This window comes from Vicia villosa, unplaced genomic scaffold (assembly GCF_029867415.1).
Source record: "Vicia villosa cultivar HV-30 ecotype Madison, WI unplaced genomic scaffold, Vvil1.0 ctg.000074F_1_1, whole genome shotgun sequence".
NCBI classification, from domain to species: Eukaryota; Viridiplantae; Streptophyta; class Magnoliopsida; order Fabales; family Fabaceae; genus Vicia; species Vicia villosa.
This window is the reverse complement of record NW_026704998.1, coordinates 668,654-688,385: the sequence shown is the minus strand read 5'-3', so window position 1 is coordinate 688,385 and position 19,732 is coordinate 668,654. Positions and strand designations below refer to the sequence as shown.

The following is a 19,732-nucleotide window of genomic DNA, read 5'->3' as shown; positions in this document are numbered from 1 at the left end:
GAATCATACTCTAATGAACAAACTTTTTTATCCACATCCGTTCACGAAAATATGAGAACCATTGCTTAATTTTCACTGCATCCAGACAACGATGCAACGACCCCTGCTCTTTTAACATTGTACTCAAGCCATACAACACGTTGCTTCGGGGCAACGACCTAACATTCACATGATTTCGTAGTAGATCTGTGTCATAGAAATTTGACAAAGTTTTACGTTGAATGTTAACTGTCTATAACACAACTCTCTCCTTTTATTGGGGCTTAAGACCGACAATGTATAACAAAGCTAACCTAATCAAAATTATAGGGGTGGAAAAACGGGCTCGGCCTGCGGGAAAAGCCCGTTTTGCCCGCAATTTTACGCGGGGCGGGGCAAGGTTTTAGGCCCACTCCCTTTAATGTGCCCGTCCCGCCCCATTTTTTTGTGGGTTTTTGCGGGCATTAGCTTTTTCATACAATTTTACTATTTTTAGGCGTAAAAGATTCAATGTCCGCGGGCTTTCCCCGCCCCGCCCTCACTTTTTTGCGGGGCGGAACAAGGTTTTAGGCCCGCACAATCAAATATGTCCGCCTCGCCCCATTTTTTTGCGGGCTTTTGCGGGGCCGGCCTAAACGGGGCGGACATGCCCGTATGTCACCCCTACAAAATTATATAGAGCAAAATACATGAATTAAAAAAAAACAACACATCCTTTTCTACTATATAAATTCATTCCTTTATTATATATAACTTCTAATTATTATTATTATTATCTCACTCTACATATATAATAATTAGAATATAAAATAGTTAAAAATAAATAAATCACAAATTCCTCTATTTTCACTTATCATGAATTCTTTACTCAGGATGAAATAACTAAATGCGACAATTGTTTTGCAACATAGAGAGTATGATAATCATAAACATAAACTCTAAAAAATACCTATCAAATTGGCTAAAGATTTCAAGCAAATAAATTATCCCTAACATATTATTCAACATTCTCGATTTCAATTAAAAGAGATAGCGAGAACGTTTCATCGCAAAGAGTTTCACATGATATGAAGATCAAAAACATCTTATTTTGGTGCTCTTTTTCCATCATCATTATTTTTGCAATTTAAGTTTTAAAAAATTGAGATTAAAAAATAAAAAATTTCATATCTTTTTAATAGGAAAAATAAAATTTATATTTATATAATTAAAAAATAAATAAATAAAATCGTTGAAGAAGAAACTGCATTAACATAAACAAAATTTTCCAAATTATAGTATAAATAAAATTTTCTATCATATTCAAATTACTCTTTGCATACATAAAAGATTTTTAAATAAGCACATACATAAAAGATGATATAGACAAACACATACTAGCGTTACAAATTACTAACGTGTTTAGACTAATTAATTATGTGAGGAAAATTTTGGTAATTAAGTTAACTGATAGTCACAAATTCAAGAAATAATTTCACGTTTTTCTCTCTTCTCAACAGAGTCAAACTCATAAGTCATTCATGTCTACTTACTTTCAAACTTGAAGTTTGTTCTTTTTTTCATAGACAAATAAAAAGCTTTGTCCTCTTTTTGATTTATGGGTATTTTTCAAAACAAATTTCAAATATATTAATATCACTTTTCTTTTTCCCTGAAGAAAAAACAAGACCGTTCCTCGTTAGCTGTGCCTTCAATTTCTCTCCCCACTCTTTTACACCATTCTATTCTCTTCCTCTAATTCCCTTTATCAACACTAGACAACGACGACGTTTTTAGTTATACCCTCACTTCAAACCTAAACCCCCACCCCCACACTCACACCCACACCCCCACCCCCATGGTTGCCGGTAAGGTTAAGGTAGCAATGGGATTCCAGAAATCTCCGTCACCGGCGCATGTACACACTACTCCTCCTCCGTCGCAGAAGAAGAAACAACCACCTCCTCCTTCTCCCTCCACCACCACCACCACCTCCTCCGCCAAATCTTCCTCTCACAAATCATCATTCTCTCGTATAGGTTTCCATTTCCCTCGCTCCTCCGCTCAAGTACAGCCTCGTCCGCCGGACGGGACCGAGCTCCTCCGTATCGTGGAGGAGCTCCGGGAGAGTGAGTCTCGCTTGAAGACTGAGCTTCTCGAGCATAAACTACTCAAGGAGTCTATCGCCATTGTTCCTGTTTTAGAAAACGAGATAACAGCCAGAGAAACTGAGATTCAGAGAAACAGAAAGAGAGCGGAAGAAGCGGAAATAGAGAACGAGAGGTTAACGAAGGAGTTGCAGGAATTGAAGGTTCAAATGGAAGAAGAGAGAAGAGAGAATGAAAAGAAAATAAAAGCGTTGGAAGATGAAATTACTGAACTGAAGAAAACGACGTCGTTACAGAGTGAGGAGCATTTGCACGAGAACGAGCAGTTTTCAACCTCGCATAGGTTTCAGGCGACCGGAGAGGCTTCGGTGAAGTTCAATCTCATGAAAACGTTGAAGAAAACGATGTCAGATCATGCAATCGTGATTCAGAAACACAATAATGAAGGTGTGGATTTGAAAAGAGAGTTTGCAGAAACTGAAACGCAACGTCACTCTCGGTGTAACTCGGAGGAACTCGCCGAATGTAACGACTCAGTACTAAACGCTAACGTCAGATCCCGCGTTCCTCGAGTTCCTAATCCACCGCCGAAGCCGTTATCTTCTTCGCCGTCGTCACCGACCGGACATAACAATGGCGAAACAGAAGCAGTTTCGCAACCGCTTCAACCGGCGAAGACAGCACCGCCTCCACCTCCACCTCCTCCAAGGAAACCTCTATCAAAAACAGCTCCTCCGCCTCCACCACCACCGCCGAAGGGAGGAAAAACGGCTTCAGCGAAGGTAAGAAGAGTGCCGGAGGTGGTTGAGTTTTATCATTCCTTGATGCGGAGGGACTCTCAATCACGACGGGAATCAAACTCCGGTACCGCCGCAGAAGTACCGGCGTCGGCAAATGCCCGTGACATGATCGGCGAGATCGAGAACCGTTCAACTCACTTACTAGCGGTAAGTGCACGTGAGTTTTGTTGCGTAATTACTATTTTACCACTGGTCATTTATGTCAGTGTCTTCAGTCATGTGTAGTCGCTTTAATTGCTTTAATTTGAGTTGGATATTTTCTCCTAAATAAGACAGTAATCTGATTCGAATTTAAATGTCTAAAATCGTAAATATGCACAAAAGTACGGCATTTTGTGATCATTGCGAAAGAAAAGATTCTCTGGTCTTATTTTTATGTTAATCAAATAACGTGATTAATGCTTAATTAAAGTATTAAACTGATTAAAGCTTAATTATATGTTTATTTACAGATAAAAACTGACGTAGAAACACAAGGGGATTTTATTAGATACTTGATTAAAGAAGTGGAAGGTGCAGCATTTATGGACATTGAAGATGTAGTTCCTTTTGTTAAATGGCTTGATGATGAACTCTCCTATTTGGTATTTTTTCATCCATCAATTATTTATTTATGTTGTATTGAAATTTATAATTGATTAAAAAAAGTAATTTTATTTTATTTTATGTTTATGTTTTTCTATTTTTTGTTGCTATAGGTGGATGAAAGAGCTGTGCTCAAACACTTCAATTGGCCTGAGCAGAAAGCTGATGCTCTGCGCGAAGCTGCATTTGGATATTGTGATCTGAAGAAGCTTGAATCTGAGGCTTCGTCTTTCCGGGATGATCCTCGACAACTATGTGGTCCAGCTCTTAAGAAGATGCAGACTTTATTTGAGAAGTATGTGAATTTGTGAACTTTGATAAGTTTAGCTAGTTCCAAATTTGAGGTTTCATATTGATGTGATATGAAGATGACACCTAACTTCATAAAAATACATGCATAAAAAGTAAATGTAGGAATAATGAAACTTCAATTTTGATAAGAATAGGGCACCTAACTTCATTAAAAATTAATTCATTTATTTATAATGAAAATGAAACTCAAATTTAATATAAACATGTGAATTATATGTAAATGTATAGAAAACTACTTGACATTTTTGTTTTTTAATTGATGATACGACAGGTTAGAACACGGGGTTTACAATATATCTAGAATGAGAGAGTCAGCAACGAAGAGATTCAAAGTTTTCCAAATTCCTATAGATTGGTTGCTTGATAGCGGTTATGCCACCAAGGTAATTTTAATTAAGGTTAATTATGCTAATTTAGTTAGGTTCATTAAATCAATGGGCAAGTAGTTTTATTGGTTGATGTTGACTGTGCCCTTCAGTAAATATAAACCTTCTATTGATTCAACTTGTTTATAGTTCTCCAATCAGTTGCCGTGGTAAGGTTTTTTACACGATTTATTGGACAAGTTGCTGACAGCAAAATGCCAAAAACAATTGTTAACTTTGCTGATAAATTTCAACTTCAGTTCTGTGTTCTTTTCTGCTTGCAAACATGTGACCCTAGATCTTTATGATCTATTGGGACCATCTGCTTCTCAACTCAATGAAGGAAAATCCTATTTGCTTGCTAGGAACTTGGAAGGGAACTAGATTCGCTATGTCTAAAAAGTTATAAGTTTATTATAAACAAAAAAATACCCTTATGCCTATGCTTGTCTTTGAAATTATTACAAAATACAAGCCACACACTACCATGTTCATTTTTGTTTTGTTTTGTATTGAAACATGAGGTTATTCTCAAACATTGGTTCACTCATTTATGTTGTTAAAATTGTGGTAGATCAAGCTGGCATCTGTAAAATTGGCTATGAAGTATATGAAAAGAGTCTCTGCTGAGCTTGAGACAGTTGGTGGTGGGCCTGAAGAAGAAGAACTGATTGTTCAAGGAGTAAGATTTGCTTTCCGTGTACATCAGGTAAAAATTTGCCTGACATTATTAAACTCTAATAAAATGTTGATGCCAATACAACCAACTACTGTAAAGGACCATTCATAGTAATGTGCTGTTATATGTTTGGCAGTTTGCTAGCGGGTTCGATGCTGATACAATGAGAGCATTCCAAGAATTGAGAGATAAAGCGAGGTCGTGTCATGTTCAATGCCATGGGCAGCAACAGAAATTCTTGTGCAGGCCTGCAGCATGTTAATGCAGGAGCAAACTCAACTCCAGAGAGAATTAGTATAGTAGCCCCTTTTCACTAGTTTGTGAATATAATGGCAATATTGTTGTTATTAGCCATCGTTAAAGTGGAGCACATTTTAATTCATGATTTATCCGTTATTTAATTATTGAGAAACAAATCAGGAAACAAATTAATTTGCTTCCACTTTAGCGTTGTGAATTTTCTAGAAATCCGTTTATTAAAAAATCATTCATTCATTTATAAAGAAACGGGATGGTATCAAACTCTGGCACTTCTAGTAGCTGTTGTGGTTTTTGTATGAGGTTGAGTTGAGAACTTGTTTGTCTTCTTGGGTAATTGCATCATCATATCATTATTAATAACTACTAGACTCTCAAATCTTGTATTTTGGACTAGAAATATGTAATGAGCAAGCAAGTAATTGAAAAAAATATTATTAAAGCACTAGTAAGAATCTAAGTACCATATTAGAAGACTATAAGATTATTATGACTTAACATGCTTTGAGTTTCACTTGATTCAATATTGATTCAATATGGATAGATATGGATCTCCAAATTTTTTGTTTTTGATAATGAATATGGGTTGGAGAAAAAAACAACCCTAAACTTATTCCACTATCTTAGTTGGTAGCAAAAAGTTATATAGGGGTAAATTGTCAAATTTTAGGATGAAATTGTATCCGTCGATATTTTGTCTCATAAATTTGGAAGCATATTCTCTAACTTCTTATCCTCTAACCTATACCTTTTAGCATATTTTATGTGAGAGAAATAAGAAAGAGACGAAAAGAGGGAGGAAAACAAGAAGAGAGAGAAATAAGAAAGAGAAGAAAAGAGGGAGGAAAACAAGAAGAGAGAGATTGTGTTATTAGAGAGAGATTGTGAAAAAGTTAAAGGTGTATTTCTCTAAATATGGTAGAGAATTCACACCCCCATAAATTTGCATAAGTTGCCAAACAGTGCAAGCCGTCCAAAAACTTCATATGGATACCACATTAGAGTCTAAATAATTTTTTAAGGGCATTCATCCAACCCTGCCATTTGAATTGACTTAAGACTAATTTTGATTTAATTGAACTTAAGCAGTTAGTCTCTTTATGTATTTTCTTATGTTATGATGATTTTTATACCACCTGTATTACATGTGTTATAATTAAAGTTTGACTTAACTTATTCTTATAAAATCGGTTTTTAAGATGATAGATGTCGCTCTATATAAACCTTTTAGAAGCAATATGTCTTAACTAATGCAAGACTTGAGATTTTCTCAATGTTCTATTATTGATAAACCAAAGAAGAAATGCTAGTTGATTTTAAAACATTACCAAGCCAACCGAATGAATACTTGAGTGACTCGTTCAAATATATATTTGTGAAGGTCTAACTTTGGAAGACCTTTGGTCTCTATGATATGATCATGCTATCAAAATTGACTCAGTTAATAAAGAGTTGATTTATTCTAAAAGTTGCATATTCGAATTCTCGAGTCTCTATGATATAATTATGCTATCAAAATTGACTCAGTTAATAAATAGTTGATTTATTCTAAAAGTTGGATTCAATTTCTCTTGTTGATATAATGATATCTTTATGGATAATCTAGAAGGCCTCTTAGAGCCTGGTGAGCTTCTAAATCCGAACTCACCTATAACCAAAATTGTGCATCCACTTGAATCTCATTGCACAACTATAAGATACATATTTAAACCACAATAATAATAATAATAATAATAATAATAATAATAATAATAATAATAATAATAATAATTATGTTCCTGTGGAGTGGGAAAGCAGAGGGCAGCAAAAAGGCTCCAATTTCGTGGGAGAAAGTGTGTGAACCTAGAAATGCTGGAGGCCTCAACATTATTGCCCTGGTGGATTGGTCTCAGGTTTCTATGCTTAAGCTTCTTTGGAATGTGCAAGCTAAAAAAGACAAGCTATGGGTGAAATAGCTTGATGCATATTACATAAAAGGTATGAATATAATGCAGTGGAATCCCCCAGCAGACTGCTCATGGATTATCAAACAAATGGTGAAAAGTAGAGCTCAGATTGGTGATAGACAAAAGTGGGAACAAGGGCTGCAACTTGAAAAGTTTTATACCGGGGGAAGTTACCAGATGCTTCGAGGAAATAGAGACAATGTTCCTTGGAAGAAAATGTTCTTTCAGAATCATGCTAGGCCCAGGGCAAAGTTTCATCTTTGGCTTGTGTTAATGGGGCGAATTCCAACTAAAGATAGATTGAATAAATTTGGTATTCTGATAGATAAAGTCTGTTGTTTTTGTCATGAGGAAGAAACAGTAGATCATTTGTATTTTGAGTGCAGGTACTCCAAGAGGATATGTGAAATAATCTTGAATTGGATTGGATATAAAAGGAAGTGTGAGAAATGGAGTCGAGAGAAGGAATGGACTATGAAAGAAACAAGCAAGAAAGGTTGGAGAAGAATTCTTTTAAAGCTGGCTCAGGCAGAAACTCTGCATATCATATGGAAATTGCAAAACGAGGTCATATTCCAACAGAAAAAACTGGAAGATCACTTGGTTAAGCAGTTGCAAGCTGCAGTATATCATAGCAGTGAGATGCAACATGGTGGAAAAATTGAGAACTCATATTAGCATAGAATCCCTCGGTATCAATTGATGTTAGATGAGTTGTTTTGGTTAGCTTGTATTTTGGTAACCTGGATCCTATGGATCGGTTGTAATGGACTATTTTTAAGGAATAATACAAAGTTATCTATTCTAAAAAAAATGAGAAAAGAGTTGATGCACTGACAGTGTAAAATAGTTTTACACTGTCAACCAATCACAATCATGTATCCAATTAAAACACTCTTTTATTTTTGAAAAAATTTAATGACATGACAAATTGGTGGTTGTTTATTGGATGACAGTGTAAAACTATTTTACACTGTCAGTGCATATCCATTAAACTCAAAAAAAATAATTTATTAATAATAATAATAATTATAAGAGTTTAAAGATAGTGCACTGTCAGTGTAAAACAGTTTTACACATACAACCAATCAAAATGTTTTAATTTGCCATGTAATTTCAGTTTTTTAAAATTAAAAATTAGATTTATTCTGATGCATGTCTCTCATTGGTTGACAATGTAAAATACTTTACATTGTCGGTGCATTTCTTTTTTTCCCTAATAATAATAATTACTAATAATAATAATAATAATAATAAGTTTTTAAGTTTTTAACTAGAAGGTTTTTGTAAAGAGGAGACAGAAAGAGACTCTTGGGAGAAATGACTGAATGTTGTTCACTTCTAAATCTTCAAATTCCACGCTTTACCAAACAAATTTTACCCACTGATCGCGCCGAAAACACTTTCCCCCTCAAATCTCTTTCTTTCTCACACCATCGATCATCAAACCTCCAACGCTGTCAAATTTCTCACAAAACCCAAGCTACAACCGCGCACATGGAAGTTGAACAAAGTGAAGGATCTTCCGATTCATCCCAACCAATGAAACTCTTGTTTGTGGAAATGGGTGTCGGATACGATCAACACGGGTTCGGAATCATTCACGTTTCATTGTCTTTTCGATTTTGCCTTTGCTTTTTTGGTTGTTTTGTTTGTTTCCTATTGGTTTTGTCGACATGTTTTTTTTTTTTACAGGCAGAATATAACTTCTGCAGCAATGAGAGCGTGCAGGGATGCTATTGCTTCTAATTCAATCCCTGCTTTTCGCAGAGGTAATTATCTTGTTTTGTTTTGGGTTTCTCAATTTACAATGTTTGTTAATCTCTCTTAAATTTTAAAATCCAATAACTCCAGGGGAGTGCCCAACTTAGGTTTTAAGATTCTTTCGAATTTCAGAAAGCTTGCTCACATTCTTCCCAGTGATTTTTCCTCGGTGGCATCTCATGACCTAGCCGACCTTCTCGCTCTAGCTGAGTATTTTGCGGCACTCATTCTTTTCCTAATCTTTTCATCACACTTTCTCATCGGTCCTCGTTTGTGTCTCCTTAGACCTCTTATCTCAAGTGATCTCTTCAGCCTTAATGTGCTTCTTGGCCCTCATTTGGATCTCATTCATGCAACTCGCCTTGTGCAAAGTTATAGTTTCACTGGAAGTCCCCGAGTTCAAACCTTTTTCAAAGATCACAATTAAGATATATTTGTTTTGCTATGCAACTTTGAGGGTGACGCTACTGAATCACTCTTGATAATTCTTGAGAGACTTGGTCAAGCGTTGTTGGACATCAAATAAATCAGCTACCAAGAAAGGCTTCTTGCTGTTTGCTTCAAATTGGACGGCAAAGTGAGTCACCAAATCTTCAATACTAGTAACCGGTCTACACGGTAACCCTACAATCCACTTATGAGCCTACATCCTTCAGAGTACCAACAACTTTTTTGTAGCTCAGGGCATCAACAACTCCTCTTATCATCATCTGCGTCTAAACTCCGAGAAGTGACTCTCGGGATCACTTGTCCTGTCACAAGAATCAATAATGGGCTCCCCAAAACGACAAGGAATAGCCACTCTTCGGTCCTTTTCTTCCGGCCGATGTCTCAGCTCAGCCTCTTAGACTTGAGCTTCTTCTCGTTGGCGTTGCTGCTCTTTGTTTGTTGCTGTTCCATGTTTTGCTCCGGGATGTTAGCTCAGAATCAGACGAGGTTTGTTTTGGTCTATGCCATACCATGTTGGCGAGTTGGTTGAAAATGAAGATAGGTCATTCCAAAGTTTTAGCGTAGCTCCGCTGTAGGCATTGTGTTCACAAATGTAAACACAAGATTCAAAAGGTGAGATATCCTATAGAGCTACCTAGGAGGAACTCCCAGAATGCTCTAAAATGACTAAAGGTAAAATACACTTTGAAATAGAATGAATAAGATGGTTGTTGCCTCATAAGTGCCTCCTTTTTATATCTTTCATTTCTTTATCTAGTTTACCTGTCTTTGGTTACTCAGGCCTATTACGTTATTTATGCTTCAAAATCTCAATACTCATCTGTACGAGTACCACAGGGCATGGAACTGGCTGCCCTTCCTAAGTGAAGCTCGTCCGTACCATGGTAGTTAGAATCACGATCAAGAGCATAAAATCCAACGCTTCCACAATCTTGTTGTAATACTGACCTTTGGATTCAAGATGCTGTAATACTGTCTTGCGCTCAAATTTCTTGATCCAGGTAGTTTCTTTGGAATGTCAATTTCCGAAAACATAAATAAGCCTACAGAAGTACTTATTTACATCTTAGCTCAGGTAGCTAGCTAGCTTTAGTTTGTTTCCCGAATTGTTCTCTTCTTTCCACCAAAGTAACTTGTGTGTGAAGTTCTGTACAACTGTTTATTCTCCCAGTAACTACGAGTTAAAGACTAGCTTTTATCTTCCTGTGATTATTAGTTACGTGAGATGTAAAGGAATGAAAGAATGTTCCTTGCACTTAGTATTTTATTTGAAATATAACAGCAGTTTGCATTTTTCCCTATTCTAATGAGATGAAATTGGTTTAGGTTCCATTCCTGGTGTCAGTTTCGGTGAAATGAAATTGCAGATCAAGTTAGGGGTTCCTCATTCTCTCCAGCAATCTCTGGATATTGAGAAAGTCAAGTCTGTATTTCCCTAGTGAGTACCTGCTGCATCAGTGAAATTATATATCATCTTCCGCATCTATTCTTAATAATGATTTTATTGAATTTTCTTCCTTCTCCTTCCTCTTCACCAATATTGCAGTGGGAAAATTTTGAAAGTTGAAGTTGTGGACGGTGGTTTGATATGCTCAAGTGGGGTGCTTGTGGAAGAGATGGGTGACAAGAATGAAGATTGCTACATTGTGAATGCTGCTGTTTATGTTGGTTATTAACATTCACCTTATGCAGAGCTTTGTTTAGTATTTTCTCTTGTCAATGGATTTCTGTTAATAGTAAATTGATTGCTTCATCTGAATAATAAAAGACTAGTTTTATTACAAAAAATAAACTAATTGATAGTTGATAAGAATTTATAGTGTTCGGTAAAATTAGTGGTTGAAGTAATTGAAAAATAGCAATATATATTTACTTTAAATAAAATTTTGATTAAATTTGTATATTTTTTCTTCTAATTATGAATAATTTTAAAATATTAAATTAATAGTTTAACAATTTAATCTTTAATTTAAAATTATAAATAAATTTATAAAGATTAAAGATTATATAATTAAATTATTGGATTAATAATATTTTAAAATTGAAATTAATTGTTATACACTGTTTTTTTTTGGTATTAAGGAGGGCCTAAGCCCAAAGGAAAAGGCTACAAAGAGACAACTCTAGGACAACTCTAGAAGAACAAGAACCACTAAGGTCCTTCGCAAAAGCAAAAACCAAAAACGGAGGCACTACTTAATAAATCACCAAACCACCCTGTAACTCTTTACTAGCAACTACCAGCAAGTGAGCACACCCATTAATTTCTTTAAAAGAATGCACCAAATTTACCTCCTCCAAGTTTGTAATAAGTAGGGGTGGCAAAACGGGCCGCCCGCCCGCCCGCCCCGCCTTAAGCCCGCCAAAAAACGAGCGGGGCGAGCATGCCCGCCAAGTGAAATGGGCATAAAAATCATGCCCGCCCCGCCAAGATGGCGGGTTAGCGGGCGGCGGGCTTGCCCGCCTATTTTTATTTATATATTTTTTTTATTTTCTTAATAAATTAATATGTTTTTTTTACCTTTTAATTAATTTTTTCACTTATTTTTTAAAACAATTTTATAAAAGCAACTTTTTAACAAATTTTACTTAAAAAAATATTACATATATTTACAAATAAATATATAAAATAAACCATCAAGAATTGGAATGGTTAAAATTAACTAAAAAAGAGGGAAATTTGGATTAGGGGCGGGCTTTGGCGGGCGGCGGGCATTGGCGGGGCGGGCTATGGCGGGGCGGGCTTTGGCGAGCGGCGAGTCTAAAATCCCAACCCAACCCGCCATTTTTAGGCGGGGCGCGGGCCGGCCCGGCGGGCCACGACCCGTTTTGCCACCCCTAGTAATAAGCAAGCAAATTTTATCTACCAGATTGTCGAACACAAACCGCTTCTTCAACCTGTTCAAGATGCTGTCCACTGCAATCTTCGAGTCTGTATTAACCTCCACCTTTTTGAAGCCTCTATCAATAGCCATCTTCAAATGATAGGAAGATTTTTCCTACCAAGAAGTCTTAGAGCTAGGGTTTCTAAAATGAAAGAGGAAAAACACTTAAATGAGTAAATAAAACAAAAAGGATAAAAATAAACTTCATTTGATTTCTTGATACCCTTAATTGTGTCTAAGACACTACATATATAGTTCTCATAATGGATGTTACATTAAAAGCTCAAATACACAAAAGCCCAATAGCATACTAATAACATAAGTCCTATTATTACCCCTATCAATAACAATACTAATCATATAAATCATATAATACTCTTCTATCATTGTCGCGGGGTTCACTTGAACCTTGTCCTCAAGGTTCTAAAATAAAACTTAAGATGCTAAATTGTTATTGCTACATTAATCTTTCCTGGATCCCACACAATGAAGAGAAAAACTCCACTAATAAAACAGTAGCAGAAAACATAAAGATCACCATAGCTTCTCATCAGCTCCCATCTATCTTGACAATGCAATAGATTTATGCCAGTAGCACTTTGCATCAATAAAACCAAGGCATCATAGCATCTATATCTCACAGCTAAATGAAACAATGTCTCTTCTTTTCTTGTGAGACAGTGAAATGAATCATAACTGCAAGACACAAAATCGTTGAGGACCGAGACTTTCCCATTTATCACTGCAAGATGCAATGGTGTATAACCATTGTTGTTGTATAGTAAAGCAAGATTTGAATCGCGTTTGAGTATGAACAATACAATCTCTCGGTGTCCTTTATTACAAGCATGATGGAATGTCAAATTCCCATTCTCGTCGATCAGTTGAGTAAGATCTGGCCACTTGTTCAACAACTCTCTAACGACATTTGAGTCACCTCTTGATGCAGCAATATGAAAACAAACTTGATCAAACCCTGCTACTTCTAGCCCAACAGTTTTAGATAGATTCACCAAGTCAAGATAACAAGCTTGACCATGAAAGCAAGCCACAAAGAAATCACTTTTACCAGTAGGAATAACCTTGCAAGCAGCCATTGAATTGACTTTCAGCAGCAACATTAAAACATTAACATTCTCTTGTCGGCAAGCCTCGTGAATTGGAGTCTCCATGTTTTTATTCTCAGCAGAAAACAATTCGTGCTCGTCTCCGATATAAATGAAATGTGAGCCACTTGTGAGAATCATTGTTGTGGCTATGAGTGTAGCTTTCGGTGGTCATGTGTCATATGGCTCGATGTTAGGGATTAACGCATTCACCACAATGCTGGATCTTGTTGAATCTGTCAGAACCAACAATAATTTCTCGGTAGTCTCATACGAGTTGAAATAGGATGTCTTCGATGGTGATGGAGAAGTGAAACAAGACTTCAACTCTGAATACGACTCCTCCGCGAACACCGGCAGTTTGGTTCCACACAAATTGGGTTGCTTTGATTGTGTTCTACACAGATTAGGTGATTCTTCTAAATTTTCCTCAATGGTTGCACGAATTGGATTTGTAGCAACACTTTGATCAGGTGGTTTCGGCGGCGGCACAGATAAAATCTTTGACGCTTGAGGTTCAGCAGCATCAAACCCAATCAGTTTTGATTTTTCATACAGCTCTTCTAGTTCTTCTCTGTGCTTAAAAGAATCAGTGATGTTTGAGATGTTTTCACCTTGACTATAAACATGACTCTTGCTTTCTTCCTTCACTGACGCTTTGGATGGCTGTATATTGCAAGCATTTGTAGGTTTGGCATCATCCACCACACTCATTCTATCAGAGGCAAGTGTTCTCATGAAACAAGGAACAATTATTTTATCACACATGCCATTTTCATTGCTATCTGCATTACGTTCCATTGAAGTTTCAGGCCTTATTGGTGCAGGCACAGGCTTAACTGATGCATCAATATCACCAACAGAAATAGGTTCGGGTGGGCTAATATAGGCGAGCAGCTTTACCATCTTTTCAAGAGTTTCTTCAATTTCTTCATCACTCGATTTTTCACTTCCTCTTTTCTTAAGAATGTTATCACAACAAGTAGCAAGAAATTCTGCACTATAGTTTCCATCACATTCTCCTCTGATTCGAAGACCTTGTCCTTCTCCAATCTTTTCCTCGTCATACTCAGCTTCAAAAGAAACAATGGAACCAGTATCTTCTAACGCAAGCTCATCAGAAACATAGAGAGTTATTTTATCAAACACCTTATATGCATTATTTCCTAAAACATCATTAAACAACAATACCTTCGCGTCGGTCGCATACGAGTTGAAAAAGGATGTCGTTGATGGTGATAGGAAAGTTGCTAAATACTGTGGTGTTGATTCTACAGAAACATTCTCATTACCAGCATTTCCAGGTGCATAAGAAACCTCTGATATCTCTCTCTCAATTTCAGCTGCATATTTCCCCATCAAAGCAGAACCAGTACTTCTAACCTTTGAGTTCTCTTCAGCAGATGGAACTTTCTCATCTTCATTAATGAAATTTGTAGATGACAAAGATGGTGATGTTTCATTGTCATCATCATTCGAAACCCTTAAAACGCTAATCTGATTCCATTGAGAAAACCCATCCGACGCGGTAAAACACGAAAATAAAACAGAATCACGATCTTGGAGAAATTCCGTCGAAGTTTTTGGTTCAAAAACTCGTTTTTTGTTCAACCTTCTTTTTTTGTGTTTTTGTTTGTCTTTCTTAACAGATAATCGACATGATTTCTTATGCACTAGATATGTTGGATTTGGAATGGGTGAATGAGTTGGGTATAGTGTTGAAGGTGGTGTATGATAAATATATGGTTGTGGAGGAACTAGAGGAGTGTTCCATGGATATGAGTAAGGAGTATGTGGTGAAAAGCCATGATTCAAGAACAAATTTGGTGATGAAGATGCAACATGGGTGTAATACGGTGAAAAAATTTCCCACGCGAAAGATGGAAAGGAGGGTGCGGTAGGAGTGGTGTTTATGGTGGAGTGGTATGGGAAGGGAGGTGAATGATAAGGAGAATCCATAGGAGGGTTTGAATACATGATGAAAGCACCAATTGATAGGAAGATTTTTTCTACCAAGAGGTCTTAGAGCTAGGGTTTCTAAAATGAAAGAGGAAAAACACTTAAATGAGTAAATAAAACAAAAAGGATAAAAATAAACTTCATTTGATTTCTTGATACCCTTAATTGTGTCTAAGACAGTACATATATAGTTCTCATAATGGATGTTACATTAAAAGCCCAAATACACAAAAGCCCAATAGCATACTAATAACATAAGTCCTATTATTACCGCTATCAATAACAATACTAATCATATAAATCATATAATACTCTTCTATCATCAAACCTTCCAGAATACCCCACAACTCCGCTACTACCACGCTACAATGGCCAACAAACTTCAAAAAGCCTCCCAACCAAACATCATTCTCGGCTCTAAAGATCCCTCCACAACCAAACTTACCATTAGCCTCATGCGATCCATCCACATTTAATTTAACAAAGCCAGCTTTTGGCCGGCACCAGTAGATTTCTTTAACCCTATCTGCAACAACTCTCATATTCATGGCATCCCCGTAATCTTTCACTTTACCATCCATGATCTCTACTTCCTGAGTCGGTCTTCGAAAGCTCTGATCATGCATCTCATGATTTCTCCAAGCCCATAAAGTGTGACACCCATTCCTGCGGTGTTTAACTCTATCCACTCTGTTAGATGAACTTGAAAGAACTGCTGCACTATCGGCACCCAATTGTTATACACTGTTTGTTTATGCCTTCTCCTATTCTGTTCTCCATGCATCATTAACTATCTACTTAACACAACTAGATGAATGCAAAATTCCTAAAATGTCATTCACTATTCTAAACATTTACACAAAACTTTTGTCAGAAGGGAAAAAACTTGGCCTCTATTTTTAACCTTGACAATTTCATTCAAAGTTTACGAAGAATCATGTGCCCGGAAAATTTCTACAAAGAGTGTAAAAAACAAAAGCTAAATATCAAGAAGCTTATGTACGAGTTATTATAGTTTCATTCTAAACTTCATTTTACACTGTGTTATTGTATTTAATTGACAAAAAAACATTACCGAAAAATGAAAGACTTAAAATGATGTTAATGTCTTTAAAAGTTTATATATTACAGTAGTCTTCCCAAAAATACAGATTGCATGGACACGAACCTAAATCCAATTTTTTAGGCACAAACAATGAAAACAGAAAGAATATAAATTTATTTAAATTTTAATTTCGTTTTTAATGGGCATCATGGGGGTGGTTGAGATAAAAGAGGAGAGAGACAATTTTATTTTTAATTTTTAATTAATAAAAAAATATGATTGGTTGTGTGTAAGTACAGGTGTTATGGTTGTGTCCATGTAAGTATTTTCCAAAAATACAATTTTGTTATATGACATATAATTCAATAGTCTACAAGGTGTTAGCTTAGAAGTAAGAGCTTAATATTGTAATTTGGAGGAATAAAATTTAAATCACTACATAGACAACAATAAAATATAAGAGTCATAATTTTATAAGACATGATGTTTAATAAAAAATAAAAAAAATAAAAACCAAATGATAATAAATTAATCAATAATTATATTAATTTTTTAAATTTTTTTTAGTCAAATAGGCCATAGAGAGATATGTAACATTATAAAATATCCAAATAAATGGAAGAGGATATTTTTATGTATATACCAAACCAATCAATTTATCTGAGTTTGCATGTTTTGTGCACGTTGTTATACTAGATTAGGTTGGTTAAAAGAGAAGCTGATGGTGTGCATTGAAAATCAAATTTAATAGTAGGATATAGTGTTAAGTCAAATTTAATGGTAGCTCATAAGGAATCAGTGATTATCGAAACCGGCAAAGTAAAAGTTTTTGAATCTCCTTGTAAAGCTTCAACTCCATTTAAAATCAAAATTTTTGGTTGGAAATGTTTGCTGAGCAGGTTACCAATGATGGACCATAAGGAATCATTTTTTCTCCTAATGATTTATTATGCGTTTTCTGTTATGCCGAGATCGAATGTACAAACCATCTATTTCTTCAGTGTGCGTTTTTGAAGTTGGAGTGGCGAGAAATTTTAGTTTGGATTGGTTAGGAAGCGCGTTTGGAAGCTAATGTTCGAAAAAACTTTTTGTTGGGTCCAATTTTTTAAGCATAAGAAGATTAAGGCAGACAAAGAGGGAATTGTTTGGTTAACAGCTATGTGGTGCATTTGAAAATAGAGAAACACTATCGTGTTTAAAAACGAAGGGTGTATCGTTTTCAATCTTGTTTGAAATATAAAATATTAGTTTGGAAGTGGTCTCAATTAGATAATATTACTAATTTTAAATGTAAATTTTATGAATTTTGCAAAACTTCTTTGTATTATTTAGCCTAAATTTATGTTGAGTAGTAAAATCTTCCTCTCCTAAATTTATTCTCTCGACTTTTATATTTGGGTATTAATATATGCCTTGCTTAAAAAACACACACAAATATTAATACAAGGCAAATTACCCGTATCAGATGAACATTCCAACAAACCAACAACGGACACACAAAAATCTGGCTAACATCGTCGATGTTTTAATACTAAAATTTAAAGTTTAAGTCCGAAAAAACATCTCTTTCGCATAATTTATTTTTCGATAATTCATACAGATTTTGACACTTTGCAATTTTATATTAGAACTTTACATATGAGAAATAGATTCTGCATGTATTATTTCATTAGTAAAAAACATAGGAAAGTTACATCTTGGATGTACTATTCGCATCCATCAGTTTCGCCTATTCCATTCTACACAAGCATCAGGTCTATTTTTCAAAGGCTTACAACCACCAGTTTTACTTATTTTCCAACTGCAAACAACGCATTCATCTAAATTTTCATCATACACATCAAGATAGTGAGGATATGGACTTCCTTTCCATGTAAAACTACAATTGAATAAAGTAGTAGAAAAAATTGGAAACAAACTAGGCCTAAATGAAAATGTGTAAATTTCTCCTAATGCTAGAGTGTGAAATCCAAGATCATCATTTTTGGATTTGCAGTGAACAGTGAGATTTAAAGGGTTTGGATCTGGCGTTATATCATTCCGAATAAAAACATGCACTTTAGGATTGAAAGAGTTATCACTAGCCTTAACCACGAGTATAATTATTAGCAATATTGAAAATTTTAAAATAATTGAGATTGGATTCGCCATAGCAAAAGGCACAGTACCTACCAGGATTATATCATATTAATTTATAGAACATAAATTTGTCAAGCCTATTTCTTTTCCACTTTTAAAATAACCAATAATTCACTGCACCTTTTTAAATTGTAATTGTATTTTAAAATTAATTGAATTTTATTTATCAATTTTTGGAAAAAATAATTTATTAAAATTAAAATAGCATTAATGGTTATTTTACAACTATTTTCAAAAAAATTCAAACTTTATCAATTAAAATAATAGAATTCAATATTCATTAGACATTTGGTACTACTACCGAAATTTTTTTCTTATATTTGGTGAGGAATTTCCAATATTCATTAGACATTTGGTAAATTCTGGCATTCTAGAAAACTTCATTGTAAGAAAAACTTTATTGTAATCTTTTTTTTTTTTTTGGCTTTTGCCCTCTATATTTAAAAATAAAATAAAATAAGGATTAAATATATTTTTGGTCCCTATAAATATTTTAAATTTTATTTTTAGTCCATATTAAAAAATGACATATTTTAGTCCCCATAAAATTATTATGTACGTAGTTTTAGTCCATACTGTTAAACCGATGTGTATTTTTGAATTATTATTTTACAGACATGTTTAGAACGTTATAAAAAGTTCCTCGAAAAAAAGTAACTCGAAATTTGATTTCTAAGTCGTGATTTGTTTTATCATTATCTTTTGAAATTTAAGAAATTCATATTTAATTATTCTCATTATAAAAAATTCTATAATTTGATAAAGAAATATTTTTTAATATTCTAAACACGTATGAAAAAAATTATTCAAAAATTTAAAATTTTAAGAGTAAATAAACCGTTTTCAAAATTGTAAATAATAGCAGGGACTAAAACTGCATGTATAAAATTTTTATAGGAACTAAAATATGTCATATTTTTAATAGGGACTAAAAATAAAATTTAAGATATTTATAGAGACCAAAAACACTCTTACTAATAAAAACAACTCATGAACAAAAAAATATTCAAAGAATTCTAGAACCATTATCCTTCCAAAATACTAATTGTATATATTGTTAGGGAGTTTACATACAAAATTGATGAATTCTCTTTTATTTATTTATTCTTTTTATTATTATAATTCATTGAATAATGAGTCTAATTTACTAATTGGTTTATTTAAGTTTTATTTTTTTTAATAAAATTATAAAATTTTGAATATAAACTACTTGCTTACATTAATATATAAAAATAAAGAAAGTAATTAAATCATAGCCCAACCAATTATATCTATTTTAATTTGACTAATATTTATCATTTGAGCTATCTCACACACCATTTGAGCTAATCTTACACACCCTTATTTAAATTTTGTTTGATATAGACATTTTC

At 34.5% G+C, this 19,732-nt stretch overlaps 3 protein-coding genes across 3 annotated transcripts; 2 read left to right on the top strand and 1 right to left on the bottom strand.

The window, feature by feature from the left end:
* Nucleotides 1-1,580: 1,580 nt before the first annotated feature.
* LOC131623621 (protein CHUP1, chloroplastic) lies at nt 1,581-5,428 on the top strand. Its single transcript, XM_058894632.1, has 6 exons — nt 1,581-3,013; nt 3,319-3,450; nt 3,565-3,746; nt 4,035-4,146; nt 4,703-4,837; nt 4,944-5,428. The coding sequence occupies exons 1-6, from the start codon at nt 1,817-1,819 to the stop codon at nt 5,067-5,069; spliced, it is 1,884 nt and encodes a 627-aa protein (XP_058750615.1). The 5' UTR covers nt 1,581-1,816; the 3' UTR covers nt 5,070-5,428.
* Nucleotides 5,429-8,286: 2,858 nt separating this feature from the next.
* Nucleotides 8,287-11,082, top strand: LOC131623620 (uncharacterized). The gene is made up of 4 exons (XM_058894631.1): nt 8,287-8,600; nt 8,707-8,783; nt 10,552-10,663; nt 10,772-11,082. Exons 1-4 carry the CDS (start codon nt 8,332-8,334, stop codon nt 10,899-10,901), a joined length of 588 nt encoding a protein of 195 aa, XP_058750614.1. The 5' UTR covers nt 8,287-8,331; the 3' UTR covers nt 10,902-11,082.
* A 1,471-nt stretch (nt 11,083-12,553) lies between these two features.
* On the bottom strand, nt 12,554-13,357 carry LOC131623577 (ankyrin repeat-containing protein At5g02620-like). Its single transcript, XM_058894577.1, has one exon. It carries the CDS (start codon nt 13,355-13,357, stop codon nt 12,554-12,556), a length of 804 nt encoding a protein of 267 aa, XP_058750560.1.
* Between the last annotated feature and the right edge of the window lie 6,375 nt (nt 13,358-19,732).

Excerpts from the sequence above, each read along its gene's own strand:
- LOC131623621 (XM_058894632.1), top strand. The coding sequence starts at position 1,817 with ATGGTTGCCGGTAAGGTTAAGGTAGCAATGGGATTCCAGAAATCTCCG. Across the intron at positions 3,451-3,564 it reads ATGATGAACTCTCCTATTTG|GTGGATGAAAGAGCTGTGCT; the intron begins GTATTTTTTCAT and ends TTGTTGCTATAG. Across the intron at positions 3,747-4,034 it reads ATGCAGACTTTATTTGAGAA|GTTAGAACACGGGGTTTACA; the intron begins GTATGTGAATTT and ends ATGATACGACAG.
- LOC131623620 (XM_058894631.1), top strand. The coding sequence starts at position 8,332 with ATGACTGAATGTTGTTCACTTCTAAATCTTCAAATTCCACGCTTTACC. Across the intron at positions 8,784-10,551 it reads AATCCCTGCTTTTCGCAGAG|GTTCCATTCCTGGTGTCAGT; the intron begins GTAATTATCTTG and ends AAATTGGTTTAG. Across the intron at positions 10,664-10,771 it reads GTCAAGTCTGTATTTCCCTA|TGGGAAAATTTTGAAAGTTG; the intron begins GTGAGTACCTGC and ends CCAATATTGCAG.
- LOC131623577 (XM_058894577.1), bottom strand. The coding sequence starts at position 13,357 with ATGATTCTCACAAGTGGCTCACATTTCATTTATATCGGAGACGAGCAC.